Consider the following 14,756-nt stretch of genomic DNA (forward strand, 5'->3'; position numbering starts at 1 on the left):
ATTTGCATGTTCAAATTTATCATTAGCCGCTTCCCCCGTGCAAGGAAAGGCGGCGGCGGCAGCACCACCGGTCAAATTGCAGGCTGCGCGCACAGGATGTATTACTCTTGGCTCCGTCCGTTTGATTTCCCAGCCAGCACCCCGCCAATAATTACTTATCAAGATGTTTGACCGCCTAGCATAAACGTGACGGTACACCTGTTGCGATAGCTCTTTATGACAAGCTGCCTCTCCGTCCAACGGACATTCCCACTCGGCAACTAATGATATCTCATTTTCTTATTTGGATTATTAAATTTTCGGGCGCAACTCTAGAGCTGCATGCGGCCGAAAAAGCAACGTCTTTTACGAGGCGAGCTGCAATAAAATTGTGTGTAATTTCTGGTGAAAAATGTGTGAGGCCGACGCGCTCTTTTAACGAACAAATCCGTGCCCTCTGACCCGCGGCAGCGTGACCCAAAGCGTGATCTGTGCGACCTCGACGCCGATCATTTCTACCCTTTCGTCTAGAATTCCCGCGCGCAGGATGCCTCTCTTGTGGCTCGTTCGCCGCGGTATTATCATCAGCATGCAAACTTTTATGGCGTCTTCGGTCGTAATTAGAGCCGCGCCGGGTTTACATGATGTAACCGCCAATAATGAAGTTGTTAGTTCTGTTCCACTGTCTATATATATCTGGCGTCGAGTACGCGGAAAATCGCGGAAAGGTGATACCAACCGTCGAGACTCATCACTTCGTGTTTGGAAGGTTAATCGGTTCGAATATAAATATAAATCAGACCTTTTTCAACGGAAATTTCTACTCATTTTATCACAGTTTGTGACTTGTTCAAAGCATTGTCTAACGAGCATTTTTTTGTTAAAAACTTAAATATTAAACTGTGCAAAGGATGAAAACAGTTTCAACTCGTGGGAAAAGATATATCTTTTGCCACAAAAAGTTGAAGACTGGAAGTCAAACCCGTGACTCCATTTTCAGGAACAGGCCGCTCTGAGTCGCTTTAACCACACGACTATTCCCGAATTTTAGGAAAAGAGTTAATTTTTCTGAATTTATCGGGTGTCGCGCGCATCAGCCTCTTATCTTCTGGCGCATTCAATCGAAACCTTCACCGAAACAATGATTTTTTTACAATAATGAGAAAAATAACGCAGTGAATCAGTTGTTCAAGACCATAATTTTTCTTTTAAAAAGTATATTTACCAAATGAAATTTATTTAAGCGCCTAAATAAATTCTGACCGTGGTTCGAATACATTGTAGGTCCAGGAGTAATTCAGATGATGATTGCTGATAAATGAAAGAAGTAAATATTAATGAACAAGTAAATATTTATAATTAAAATGGTGAATTATTTTCAATTCCACTTAATTTTGCAAGAAGTGTGACTCAAGAAAAATATTGTTTTCAATGTGACATTTGAACGCTTTGTTGTAGATCTGAACAATTTAGTCGATAATTAAAAGACAATAAGTCCGTTTCGGTCACGCAGATACCACACCCGGAGACTGCTGCCGGTGCTCGGCAAAAAAAGGGTGTGGAAATGGCGAGTGTGGAGCCACTATTTTTGAATACAATCCTGCCTGTCGCACATCAGTCGCTTTTAAAATAAATTAATGTACGTTTGCGGAGCGACTGTTGCGGCTGGGCATCCGCGCGACATCATAATGAGAGGTGTGCTGAGGCCACAGACGCCACTGCACATCGTTTCAAAGGCCTGGCAAGGTGTCGTCGCGCGAAAACGCGCCTGGGCGGAACAATGCCCCAGACAGGTGAACATTATTCAGCAGGGTGGTGCGCCGCCAGCTCTCCTCTCTCGTTAATTCACTTGCAATCATAATCAGACTGCTCAGACGCACTTGGGCATAATTCACCGCGCTCTGCGCTGGCAACTCGCAATTCTGGCGCAACAAAAGCAAAGCAGCAATCGTTTGATTAGGGTCGATTAGGTCACAGAGCAGCTAAATTTATGGGAGCCAGCTCTTTCATTTAATACAATAAAGTTGCATAGTAAATATACTTAAAGTGCCATAGATGAGTAGATTTTTTGATTCACTAAGTTGTATGGAAAGAAAAAAGCTAAAGTCCATGAAATGGATTTCAGTACAAATTTTAGTGAAAAAATAGCATTACTGGCTTTCTTTTTCCAAAATTTGCTTGGAAAAATCCTGAAATACAGGTCAGAAAAAATAAAGCAAAGAAAAATATTATTAATTGATTTAAAAAAATTAATTGTTTTAAAAAATTGGCAACGAAAATCAGCGTAACTTTTTGACGAAATCTTTTGGAATATTAACAATGAAGCAAAAGATGCGATACCTAAATTAATTACAATTTTTTACTGTTGGTTTCGTTCTGACCGTAAGCTCTGCAAAATTTACTTTGAAGATGAAAGTTCAGCACTCGTCACAATAAAATAAAAATATAATTTAATACTGGAATTCGAGACTAGCGTCATTCAAGCTGCGGCCTGCGCACGGTGACATCAACCCCCTATAGTGCGCGACGATGCTCTCAAGACGTGAATGAAGGGCATCACCTTTCATCTTCCATCAAGCCGATGGGTCGCGCTGAATGGAATTTGCCGGTGCTCACGTTCGTTCTGTGCGCGCTAGCTGAAAAAGTGCGCGCTCGCAACTATCAGGTATCCAAACATCCTGACTCTGAATACATATACTTTCGCCCGCTAGATGATTTGATTCTCAGCCGGGATGCCACACGTGCTGGGAGGCCCAGCTGAGGATGCGTGGGGCCCTCGGTGGGCCACCCACTCGTCCTTACACCTCTAAGGTTGCTGCCGCATTTTTTTCTTATTTTTTGTGAGGGAGGTATCATCTCCTCGTTTCCCATAATAGACGAAGCGAACTCGATTTTTATTTCCACGTGAGATGCTGCCCAGATTCGATTGCCATTCACGGCGAGCAGCCGGCGGCGGTGAAGATGCGCCTGCGGGCCCGTTCCCACAGGCGGCTTCCAATCTGCGTGTCAGAGTAAATATAGCATGATCTGCATTCTAGGGCAGTGAAAGAAGAATTTATTTGGAAATTTAGAAGGGGTTTTCACGCTCTTAAACCTTTATGAGTCCAGCAAATTTAATGATCAAGATGTATGTAATTTTTTTTAATTGGTTCACCTTTTTCGAAATGGGTGAGCCCTTGATAGCGAAACACTCGAGAAAACTCCACGTTCCAATTTCCAATAATATTGCGAACGAATAACATGGGCGCACGGGCCTCATTGTAGGAATCCCAGTCCAGAAAAGGGCCAGCTCGTGTTCCACCCCTCCCCCCGGGTCTTTTAATGAAATTTTCTAGACATTAGTCCCGTGCAATTAATTCACGCATGCTGGACATGTGTAAACATACAAGTATCGAATCAGACTGCTGAAAGCAATCGTCCTTAATCCGAAAGGATTCGTCTATTCATTGCAAGAGAGTCAATATAAATGTAGGCGCAAACAAGCCTGCACTCGACCCCCCAAACTTCGCTTGGTTTCTCACACTGTATACTTAAAATCATAGTAAAATTTTTGAACAAAAAATAGAATTGTTTTCCAACCCTTTACTTCTAAAAATTGGAAATTTTTAATAATGTTTTGCAAGAAAATATATTCAATATATTCCACTCTCAAGCAGAATTGGAATTCATGATTTCTTGCGTTATTTGTAAACTTTAACAGCACTGTTGCCTGTTAATGAGTTTACTGGAAATATTCCATGATCAAGTTCAAACCCCTGAGCTGCTTCTCTTTCTCGTGATTCAAAAAGCCGCGCGTTGAAATCGCCAAGAAACGGTCGGCTCGGCTTCCCTGTCACGTTCCACGCGCGGCTAAAATTCCTGGCGAGAAGACGCGCTCTCTCGCAGCGCGTTGGGAGGTCAATTCTCAGGTGGAAATTACGACGTGATAAAAAGCTGACACAAATGCATTAATGCACTTATTAAAATGGCCGCTCGTAATTAATTGCCCCTTGATTAGCCATCCGCCTCTTCGTGTCGCATCAATTTGAGTGGTCGTGGCGTTGCAAATAGAATTTATGCTGACGCGAACAATCATCTAGCGTACCGCCGTGTGAATACCTCGGCTCTGGGCTTTGTTGTTTGATCGAGCAGTTTATTCAGGGGGCAAATAATGCGCAGTGACAGTATGTGCTTGAAAATTTTTATGGGCCGTAAAAAATTTTGGAAACAAAAGAATTGGGTTTTACGGCAGGTCGTAAAACATAAAATTGATGCCTATTTTGGAAATTGGCCATTACCTGAATGCCGATCTCGGTGCTGAACCTATTTTTGGCTTCCTCTCCAAAGTCACCGACGGAAAAATAAAGAAGTTACTATAAATCGTTGTTTGGATAGTTTCTATTAGTCCCCTGTTTAGTGTCAGTCGTTAATTATGCGCGAATAAATTGAAAAATCGGCTTCATTAATCAGGCCTTTGAAAAAAACGCGCACCCCTAAATCTGAATTTTAAAGTGCTACACCCGCTGTGTTTCCCTTTTAAAGGTATTGTGAAGGAAAAAGGTCCGTGAAAAATATGCTAAACCGACTGTCAGACAGGCTAAGGTGGCTCGGCTCTTGTATGAAAATTCAAGAGTGCGGCTGCCTCGTCAGCAACGCTGTTAATAAATCAGATGAGCACCATAAATTCTCGCTCACAATCACCCTGACACATATTTCATAAAATATTCCGGGAGATTTTTTACAGCTCCAAAATCGAATCAGAAGAACGAGCCGCCACGTATAATATTTGCTGGCCTGAGAGAAATTACCAAAACACACACACAAACTCTCGTGCAAGTGTGCACACAGCTGCTTTCTTTCATCTTGCCTGCTCTTTCTCTCGTTTTCTGAGTTGCGGCCGCGCTCGCCGGCAGTTTTTACGACTTTGGCCGCGCCACGAAGTCTGCCAAGAGTGAGAGATAGAGAGAGAGAGAGATCAATGCACGTGTGCAGCTACTCGCGGAGAAAATTCTCTCGCCAGAAACGATCACGCAAGGAGCGATTTTTCTTCACAGCACTTGAAGCCGAAGAAGACGCAATTAAACAATCGTCCGTCCCTATTTTTCTGCCTTGCGCTTCCTGTTTCGCAGAATCTCTCGACTCGTTCCACGAACAGACCCCTCACGCAGGCACGCAAGCGACTTGTTCCGAGGGCTCTTTCTGCCTGTAGCGCGAATACGTATGTGAATCATCTGCATACGCGGCCACTTTTTATGCCAGCGTTGAGGTCACCGGCGCAGGCAATAAAGTTGCATGCTGGCGGATATTTTGACGAGGTGCCCAGTTCAAAGACCTCCACTTGGTTTTACTCCACTCTATAATATTCGGATTTTATTGTGTAAGTAGGACTGGGCGTACAGTTTTTGCCTGACTAATGGTGCGTGGAGAATTCGAAGCGGCTCAATTTTTGTGCTAATTGCTAGAAACAATACGCGCAGCGCGTTGGAAGCTGTGAGCGCACCGTCGTCTGTCAACTTAATGCTTCAAAATTATCGAAATCTATTAAAACGTTTTGCTTTTCAAACGTGCGTTCGCAGCTAATAAATTAAAATTTTATGTGTTTCATTGCTGTAAAGCCGCTTCCTGCTGACAGATTGAAGCACTTAATTTACAGTCATAAAAATCAGTGAATTTCTCCTCTTTTGGTCGAAAGTGCGTAAAAACTTGGTGAAATAACGAGTCTATCCTATACGTGTTCAATGGTTCAGGTTTAACTTATGGGTGGAAAAAATTAACATCTACATATAGCGCTGAGTTTTGTGAAGCGTATAGTTTAGTTCAAAAGGAGTTGTTGAAAGGTTTTAGGCCCCCTGAATGCCTGAATTAGCAATTTCCTTTTTCTCACTTCCCCTTGGCCCCGTCTAAAAGGCTAATCACAATTATACACTTTGCACCATCAGATTAATTAAGCGTTAACAATGTGCCAGCAGCCATAAATTTCCCATGACACATAATAACAAAATCTTATTTTCGGTTTAATATTATTTCCACCTTGGTCGAAATCTGATACGAAATGTTTCATCCATGAGGGTCCCGAAAACTCAATAAGGGATTGCTGTGTTCTCAAGCGCATGGAAAACAATAGGCAGCGAGGATAGGGGCAGAATCTCAGTGAAATAGGTATAGAGTTTCCCTCGGCGAGTGTTAATGAGCCCTGCGGTGGGAGGGAATTGTAAATTTCGCCGTCTTCACGCTCACTTTCAGATAATTGCCGGCGATACCCGATCATTAAATTCAGTGCCGAGAATCAAATGCACGCCGTGATTATTATTTGTGAGTCGCTGGCTCAAAATCAATACCTGACGCACCGTAATGGAAATGATAGGGCTAGCGTTCGGCTAATAATTATAGTTTCGAACAGGATCCACAACAGCGTAGATCTGTGAATTTGATTCAGTTTCAGCGGCTCCGTTTTTTTCTTCTTTTGGAAGAAACACGGTAGTTTTATTTTGGCGAAGGGTCTACGCTCTGACGGCTAATTTACTGAGCAAGGTCGTTGCTTCAAGAAGCTGCCTTTTAATGTTTAAATTGGGCTAAAATATTGTTAGTTTTCTTTATGGTGTAAAGAATTGCTACACAGACAGACACAAGCGCAATCAGTTTCAGGAAAGGATTTTTTATAATTAAGCCGATTCCTACTATTATTTTCCTAGTCATCATTACTTCTTCATCAAACCGTCATTGCAAGGTCATTTTCACGAGAAAATCGGCTCTTGCGAGAAAGACCACAGCTTTCTCTGCGATGCTACTGCACACTAATGGAGTCATAATCACCTTGGCAGAGCGCTTTGGCTCCAGCTGCTGCAGTTAAGCCAAAAATTAAACGACCTTGCCGAAATAATTAGGCAAAACCGAAGAGGTGACGCATGATCAACACCTCGCATTACCTCTCGCAAAGCGATTCCAAGAAGTCGGCTGTAATTTGATTAACAAGGTGCATTTTCCACAAGATAAATGTTCTGCGGTTGACTATTTATCAAAACAGAAATAAATTTGTATGTCTCACTCGGCTAGCAATTCTATAATAATGGTGTTCGCCGCCAAAATAATGGGTCTAATTTCTCCGCGAGAGGAAGAAAAGGGCCTGGTGAGTGAGTGAGTAATTTCCAGCATAAACGGTGCAGCAGGAAAAGGTCTTGTTTTCTCATCAACCCTGGCGGTCCATCGTGTAATAATCATCAAGTTGGCCGGCGTTCATGACTCAAATATTAATCCTTTGAGCCGTACCGCGCGGCGCGCCGTTTTTGCCTCTAAAAGCAGCAGTTGTTTTGAGAAAGCAGCGGCTACTTTTGCCGAGGCCACAAAAAAGGCCCCTCTAGTAATTTTAACAAGCAGCCCGCCTTTTACGATGCCGGGACGAGCGGGCCAGCCGCTTTTTTAATCTATTCCTGCTCGGATGTATGGTGCTCTTCAAATTAAACAAATTAAAAGTGCTAATGCAGCCGTGGCTTCTGGGCGATCCCCCCCCCCCCCAACAAATTTATTAACCTGCCCAAAGAGAGAATACTATATCTGCCCGCTCGTTGCACACTTATTTTCATGCGCCGTCAGATTTGGGTCAGCCGCAGAATCTCCTGATTTTACGACGCAACCGCGCGATTCTGACTCTAAACAGATGATCTTCCCACTTTCTGTACTTTCATAAATGGTTTCGTTAAAATTTACTAACTTGATTTTAGACTTTCTTTAGAATAATTGGCTTTCGATCAGCTTTTCCGGCAGGAAAAGTCATTTTTAGATTTTGAAAAAATTGGTTTTGATCAATTTTGCTAAAGGAGGAAAAATATATGTCAATTAAATGGTTAAAATTTATTGCTGGAGTGAAAATACTGTCCGCTACAGAGGTGAATGCACATTTAAATTGGCATTCATCTTTTGCAAAAGTAGACTAAAATTCCCTAATCAAGAAATGAAGGGAAAATAGTTATCTCCACTAAACAGCAACCTGAGATGAGGAACACGTGCATCTCTGAAAGGTGACGCAATTATAATATATGTATTTAACTACGACAAGAAATTGCGAATACGTGCCACTCGAAGCAATCTATCCTGCTCTGGTTTAATTGTTACGATTATTACTGATCTGGGGCTATGCAAATGGCAGCCAATTAAATGAAATTCATTAATAAAAAAGATATTACCCGAGCTGCGCACGCAACGCGGTAAAAACGCGATATTGAACCGATAAAGGACAAGTTTGAGCGTATGTGTTGCTGCTCACGCGTGCAATAAAATGATTAATCAGGCTCAGCCTCTTCTTGTTCCAAGGCGCACACTCGCCTCTCATGTTCAGCGACTAGGTGAGTTGTGTGTAAAACCAACTTATAAATGTTGAAGAAGAGGTAACATTAAACGTCCAGCCTGAAGCGTTGCTTTTCGCTATTGAAAGGTTGGTAAGGAAAAAAATAAGTGCGGCTAATCTAGAATGTATCTGAGGCGCGGTATCAGCAGAGTGAAAAGGACGACAGACTTGTTTTGCACCTGCTCTTTGAAAAATTAAACAAACACACACGCGCTCGCGCGAGCGAGAATATATATAAAGTCATTTCTCAGCAACTCGACGGGTTATCAATATATATAGAGGCGCGGACTTCTCGAGCGGAAATTGAGAAAAATATAGCAGCTCCGACGTGGCTAGCTGTAAATGACCAAAGCCGAGTTGTCATTTTCGTTATTTATGGAATGCTGCTTTTGGCTCCACTTGTTGCTCCGAAACCATAAATAATCAGCGTTGTTCGATCTGAAACTCCTGTTATTCAGCTCGACTGGAGAACACCTGAACTGTACTACGAAGCGAATTTCTGCATTTCTCAATTGCTCCTCTAGGATTGCATTGTGATCTGCTTTGATTAAACTTAAAACGAATTTTTTACTGTCTTTCTGACAATTCAGTGAATGATTAGAAACAAAGAAATCAAATTGATGAAGTCACAAATCTGACGGGATCCTTTCTTAATACTCTTTAAGGGCTAAGCGCGTGAAGGTCTCGATCGTATAGAGTGTATACAATTTAGCAATTGTGACGCTTTATGCGCAAGTAAAACACGCTCTCTGTTGCTTGAGCAATGCTGTTTGACTGTAATCATAAATTTTTCTCAGATTATGAACCTCTGGATTGTGGTTAGTTACGCACAATTTATAACATAAGACGAAGTTACACAGATGCGTACTAAAAATAGCTTAAACTCCCGTTATTCCAAATTTCGTATCCATAATAATTTAGCAGAATTATCGCCTCAAAGCAATAGGCCGCACGGAGAGAGAGAGAGAGAGAGAGAGAGAGAGAGAGAGAGAGAGAGAGAGAGAGAGGCTTCCCAGCCCAAATATTCAAACTTACTCATTCATAACAAGTAAAACCCTTAGTGCAATAAAACGCTGGAGAAGGATTTGTAGTGCAGCATTTGTCTGCAGTCGGCTATTCTGTTTACAATGAACAAGAGAGACAAGCAAAACGCCCAAACCAATAGGATCTGAAACAAACGATGCTTTAACAATCGCATTATTTTATCTCGGCACACAAAAGTCTTGATGCGCAGGTGATGCCAAAGAGGAAAGAAAAAGCAAACCAAGGTGAAATATTCTATTGTCTCCTCGCTGGCCGGATGAAAAAATCAAACGCAGCGCAGACAATAGAGATCAGTGAGCTCGAACGAAAATAATTTAACTTTTCAAGCACGCCGACAAAAAATGGAAGAAAACGCTGGCTTCCTCTCTTCGCGCTGTGTTCCGTATCGCGAAAACACCGCATTCTTGAATGAACGCAGATTCTGGGAAGCCGAAAAAAAAACAGCATCAGCAGCGCCGGCACTCTCGGTTTCGAAACATTGAGCCAAGTGGTGGTGCTCCACATAGTATTTGTCTTTGCAGCAGTGTGTGTGCTCACGTGCGACCTGGCCTATTAAAAAATGAGATGGGCAAAAAACGAGCAGCGCGCATGTGAGCCACATCAAAATGCAATTAACACACTCTCTGCTTACTTAGCTTCTTAACACTTGCCGCGCGTCGTGATTAAATTACAAATGACGAAACTCGAGAGGAAAAACGTGTAATTTTTGCCTGATTTCGAACTGACAATACGCAGATACATAATTAGATAGCATGTGTTCTGCCAATTACACGAGCCAGCACGTTTTTCTTCTTCTTCTACTCAATCGAATGCTATTTTTCCATTAATTAAAAGCAGCAGCGGTTTAATTACAGTAAATGTTTGTGTTTGTTTCAGGTGAGATCATCAAGTCCAAGTGAGCCGAGTGGCCTGGTTTCTTCCACTCCCGAGCTTCTTCGCTCGCCTCTTAATAAGGCTGAGAATCCTATAAATTGTCGATACACGTCTGTGCAAGTGCACTGCTTAACGTGTGAGTGAATGAGTGATAAAAAGTAACGATATGAAACTCTCAATTGCACCTCGTAATAAATCGTTCGGCAATATTGCGATATAGTAATTAATGAGGAAGCACTCTAACAGAATCGAGATCACTCGAGACGTTTCAAGTTTGAAATGAAGAAAAAAGCAGGTTTAAAAAACGAATCGTTAACACATACCATGCAGTATTGAACTACTTTGGATTCAGTCTGGAATTAATTTCTCAAATTAAAAACAGAAAGTTTCCAAATTGTGAACAGCGTTAGCTTACGTCAGAAGATCGTGTGTCCGTCTTTCCCCGAATGGGCGCAGAAAAGATAAAAAGTAAGGCCGAGATTAGAAACAGTAAATTGAGGCAGAACCCACATCAAACAATGATTTAACTCTAAGTTCACGAGGCGTTAAACACAATTTTGACCGCGAAGGGGCACAGAAGCGAATATAAATAAATATTAAGCTTCATAAATTTTAATTTCCGACCGTAGCCAGCCGCCACCGAGGAGAAAGAGAAGAAGCTCGCTCGCTTGGGTCAGACCAGCCATCAGCTTGTGATTACTCTTTAATAAATACGTGGCGTAGCCAGTAGCTAATTTAAGATGTAATAATTGTTAAAGTGGGCACTCCCAACCATAATAAACTATTCAAAGGTTTGACACGCACTACACACAGAATTAAACCGAACGCGAGCGGTCCATTTTTAATTTTCCTCCTCGCTCGACTTGATTTAAATTGTGCTTATACCAGCCGCCACGTGATTCATCATGCGGTGGGCCATTGTGTTATTTATATTTTTTCTAAATATTATTTATCAAAGTACACATAGATAATAACCGAGAGCGAGACCGTAAAGCTGTCTTCACAATGCTTTATGTTGTGTCATTTCGAATAATAATACTGACTACGCAGCGGCTGACCTAATACAATGTTCACTCGCTGCTTTAATTCACGCACTTTTCCCCGCTGGGAGGCAGGTTTTTAATTAATGTGATTATGTAATAACCGTAAGCCATCAGGGATGTTGGAAAATGCGTGGATCAAACTCCTCGAAAGTGGGACACGGAAATGAAAAGTGTCTACGCCCGAGAAATTAGTATCTTGAATGCAATAATGTTGTAGTGCGTTTCAAATCATTTCTCCTTTTGTAAGTCTCTCGGTTCAAATGAAGAGTTGGAAATGAGGTGTCGGAAGACAGACTAGGAATACCGCAGCTGGAACGATCCCGTAATGGGTTGAAATTGAAAATATAATTGGAAATGGAATAAATTTAATTTTTAAATGAAAATAAAGGCTTCGTGGTCAAGAATTATAAATTATGCCGTATGTAGCTCCTTATTTCCCTTAACGTTAAAACGACTCTGCATCGTTGACTTAAAGTCGATACTATTATTATTTAGAAAATTCGGCTGCGTGGTATTAAAGCCTATAAACTTAAAAAATGAAGGTGAGCACATTCCAAATTATTTAAATAGCACACAGACAATAAACAATAATTACAATTGGAAATATGAATTAAGGTTTTATAATAATTTGTGCATTGTTAAGTTCTTAAACTAATGAATTTGCTATAGACAGAGTCAAAAAGTACAGTTTAGCTGTGCGCGAAAATAGTGCTTGGTAATGCTTCAGAGTTTGATAAGGCGTAATTAAACAAAGAAAGAGAGGATCTGCTGACCCTTGTATGCACATTTCACCAAGCCGAAAGAGGCAGATGCGCGTAACAATGTACTCGCGGCAAAAGACAACACGCTTCCTGGCCAGATAAAAAGCGTAGTTGAATGAGCGAGTGCGGAATAAAGCAAATTAAAAACGCAAGGAGAATAAACTCATTTGAATAATGCGGCGGCTTAAAATTCAAATAGCACGACAATACACAAAGAGAGTGCAGTTCATTGTCGCAATACATAATAATAAATTTATTCTCGCCGCCACGACCCGCGACCTTTGAGCGACCTGAGTGAAGGTGCATAGTCGTTGAACCCTTTGAGGCACATTCTAATTATATCTGGCACGGAGAATCTCATCCTCTTCTTCCTTAAAACACCAACCCACCAACGGAGCTGATATTTAGGTAAAGCACTGGTGCGTTTAGCGTGACGCACTCGAATAATGGGCAGAGACCCTGGCAGCCGCCTTTTAAGCAAACGCATCCCTGTGGCTAGGACTCTTTTTTTCAAAGAGCAGGCGCCTTATTGTGCAATGTCCTCGTGCCGTTTATATTGGCGGATCAGTTTTATTGATTTTACCAAACCCTCACTCTGCACTTTGCAAGCACTTTTATTGGCTTTTAATAATTCCAGTTTAGCAACTGATGCAATTTTAAGTATCTTTTTAACTTTATGTTTTCAGCAGCTTCTAAAAGTTTCATTTATTAATTAACGTTTTTCTTGGTATAAAAAATAAACATCAACAGGTTCACCTGTAAAGTCATAAAAATTAAATTTTAAACAAAAACTCCACGAAATTCATATCGCGATAAGCAGAAGAAAGTATGTAAAACAATTACAAAACTGTAGCCACTGTTGCCAAAGAGCACTAAACAATTTATGTGTCTGGGAAAAGCCAAGTTGGCTATTTAGACTAGAGAAAGATCTAACTGATGGCACCAAAGATTAATTCATTCATTGCAGCTGCAAATCAAGTGAGTGTGTGAGAAGAGGTAGACTTTTCGCAACAAAACGGCGTGCAGATTTTGGGTGTGATTTGCGGCGTGCACGTGTCTGCTCATTGTGCTGTGTGTGTGTGTGTTTTATGGCGGTAATTTATAGAGGGAAAAAGATTTGGGGGGCCAATTTTCGCGTCTTGCAGCACATCCTGCGAAACGCAATTCCCACTTTTCGTGCCGCGGCGAAAGTGAATGAGCTGGCCGTGCAGACACAAAGAATGTGTGAGGAAATCCCTTTTGTGCACAATGCAGAGATAAATCTGTTGAATAGTAATAACGAAATTATGCTGCATGTGCGATTGAAATATGTGTTTGTTCTCGGATGCTGATATCGCTTTCGTTGTCTCTTGCATTATAAGAGAGCCAGTTTGTTGTGTCACAACTTGTGGTTCAACGACTTTTTTAATAATGCTACATGATATTTTTTAAATTAATACTACGCCTGCTTTAAAAGGCCCTTGTGGAAACCTGCCTTTCGCCGCGCAATTGAGCCTAATTACTGTCGCAGCTTAAAGAGTTTTGCATTCGGCCGTTTCAAACAGGTATTTGCGTGTTTGAATTAACACGGCACGATTCTCTCCACAGCGATGGGGCTTATCTCATTTGAATGCAACACGCAAAAAAATTAATAGAGAAATTCAATTAATTGCCACGCAGGTGCAATTAAAAGCATTTCCACCTAGAAGTGTGCAATAAAAGGAATAACACTGTGTGGAAAATTGTCGGCAAAAGTTAGTGAAACGGCACCAAACTGAAGCCGCTAATTCCTTTTTCCCTGCGTGAATATTATTACGTTTGCAATAAATGTTGCCTCTGTGGCTCCGTATATGTTCGGATTGGCCATAAAAAATTCATTTTAAATTTTACCTACACGAAGTCTGAGCTGCCCGCAAATAAAAAGCCGAAGAAGCAATATCGCATGCAGACACGTAGAGGTCATTACAGAATAATTACTGTAAATGCTTTTTCTTATGGTCAGTCGCAATTAAAAGCGGCAATTATTATTCGTGCTGCGAAGCTTTGTGCGACCAGGACGACTGCCTCTTTGCAAAAGTATGCGACAAACAAGGTTCACTTAATAAATAAATAAATAAATCGATATTGCATCGCAATTTAAATTCCAGGAGCAGCTAGCTTATTTCCAATGACATTTTGACGCACAACCTCAATTCTTGCATCTTTTAATTTTTATCTCTCAGACCAGAGCGAATAAATTCGAAAGCCATTGGGCATTCTTTATTGTCCACGATTAAATTGAATTGGCCACCGTTAATGGAATTCTGGTGTTAATTTCGCTTTGAGTAGCGCACAAGTGTTTATGTGTCGCTGGAGAATTCTCAGCTTCATTATATGCGTTGCATAATGAGTGTCTCCCGCAAAGGCATTACTTCAGAGGATCGAATTGAAATTTCTTAATTAATTTTAACCTGCGTTGCCAACATTTCAATTAAAATATTATGATCTACATTGAAATTATTAATATTTTATTGAAGGAAGAGATGAGAAATTTGTAATTTAGCTGCAATTTACTTGATGATGTTCAAAGACTAAAATATGAAATACCACTATCACCAGTTCACTGAGTTTCACTTAACTCTTGTCTGAATATCTGCAATATTTTTGTTTTAAAAACGAAAATCCTCATCAACCACAATTGGATCTTAGTGCAGTAAATCATAAACGGTTAACTACTTCACGCACGCTGGCAACATCATTCGCAACAAGAAGCGCGAC

General features: G+C 41.1%; 1 protein-coding gene across 5 annotated transcripts in view; it reads left to right on the forward strand.

The window, feature by feature from the left end:
• Positions 1-14,756, forward strand: part of LOC135942005 (ras association domain-containing protein 10-like) — a 39,631-nt gene that overhangs the window by 16,460 nt on the left and 8,415 nt on the right. Inside the window, exon 2 of one of the 5 annotated variants that reach the window (XM_065487866.1) lies at positions 10,220-10,238. The exons of 3 other annotated variants lie outside the window; for them this stretch is intronic. In XM_065487866.1, coding sequence (XP_065343938.1) covers positions 10,220-10,238 — 19 coding nt within the window. Of the gene's footprint in view, positions 1-10,219; positions 10,353-14,756 lie in introns of all 5 variants that reach the window. One more of the 5 variants, XM_065487868.1, reaches the window with a different exon arrangement.

This window comes from Cloeon dipterum, chromosome 4 (genome assembly GCF_949628265.1).
Source record: "Cloeon dipterum chromosome 4, ieCloDipt1.1, whole genome shotgun sequence".
Lineage (NCBI taxonomy): Eukaryota > Metazoa > Arthropoda > Insecta > Ephemeroptera > Baetidae > Cloeon > Cloeon dipterum.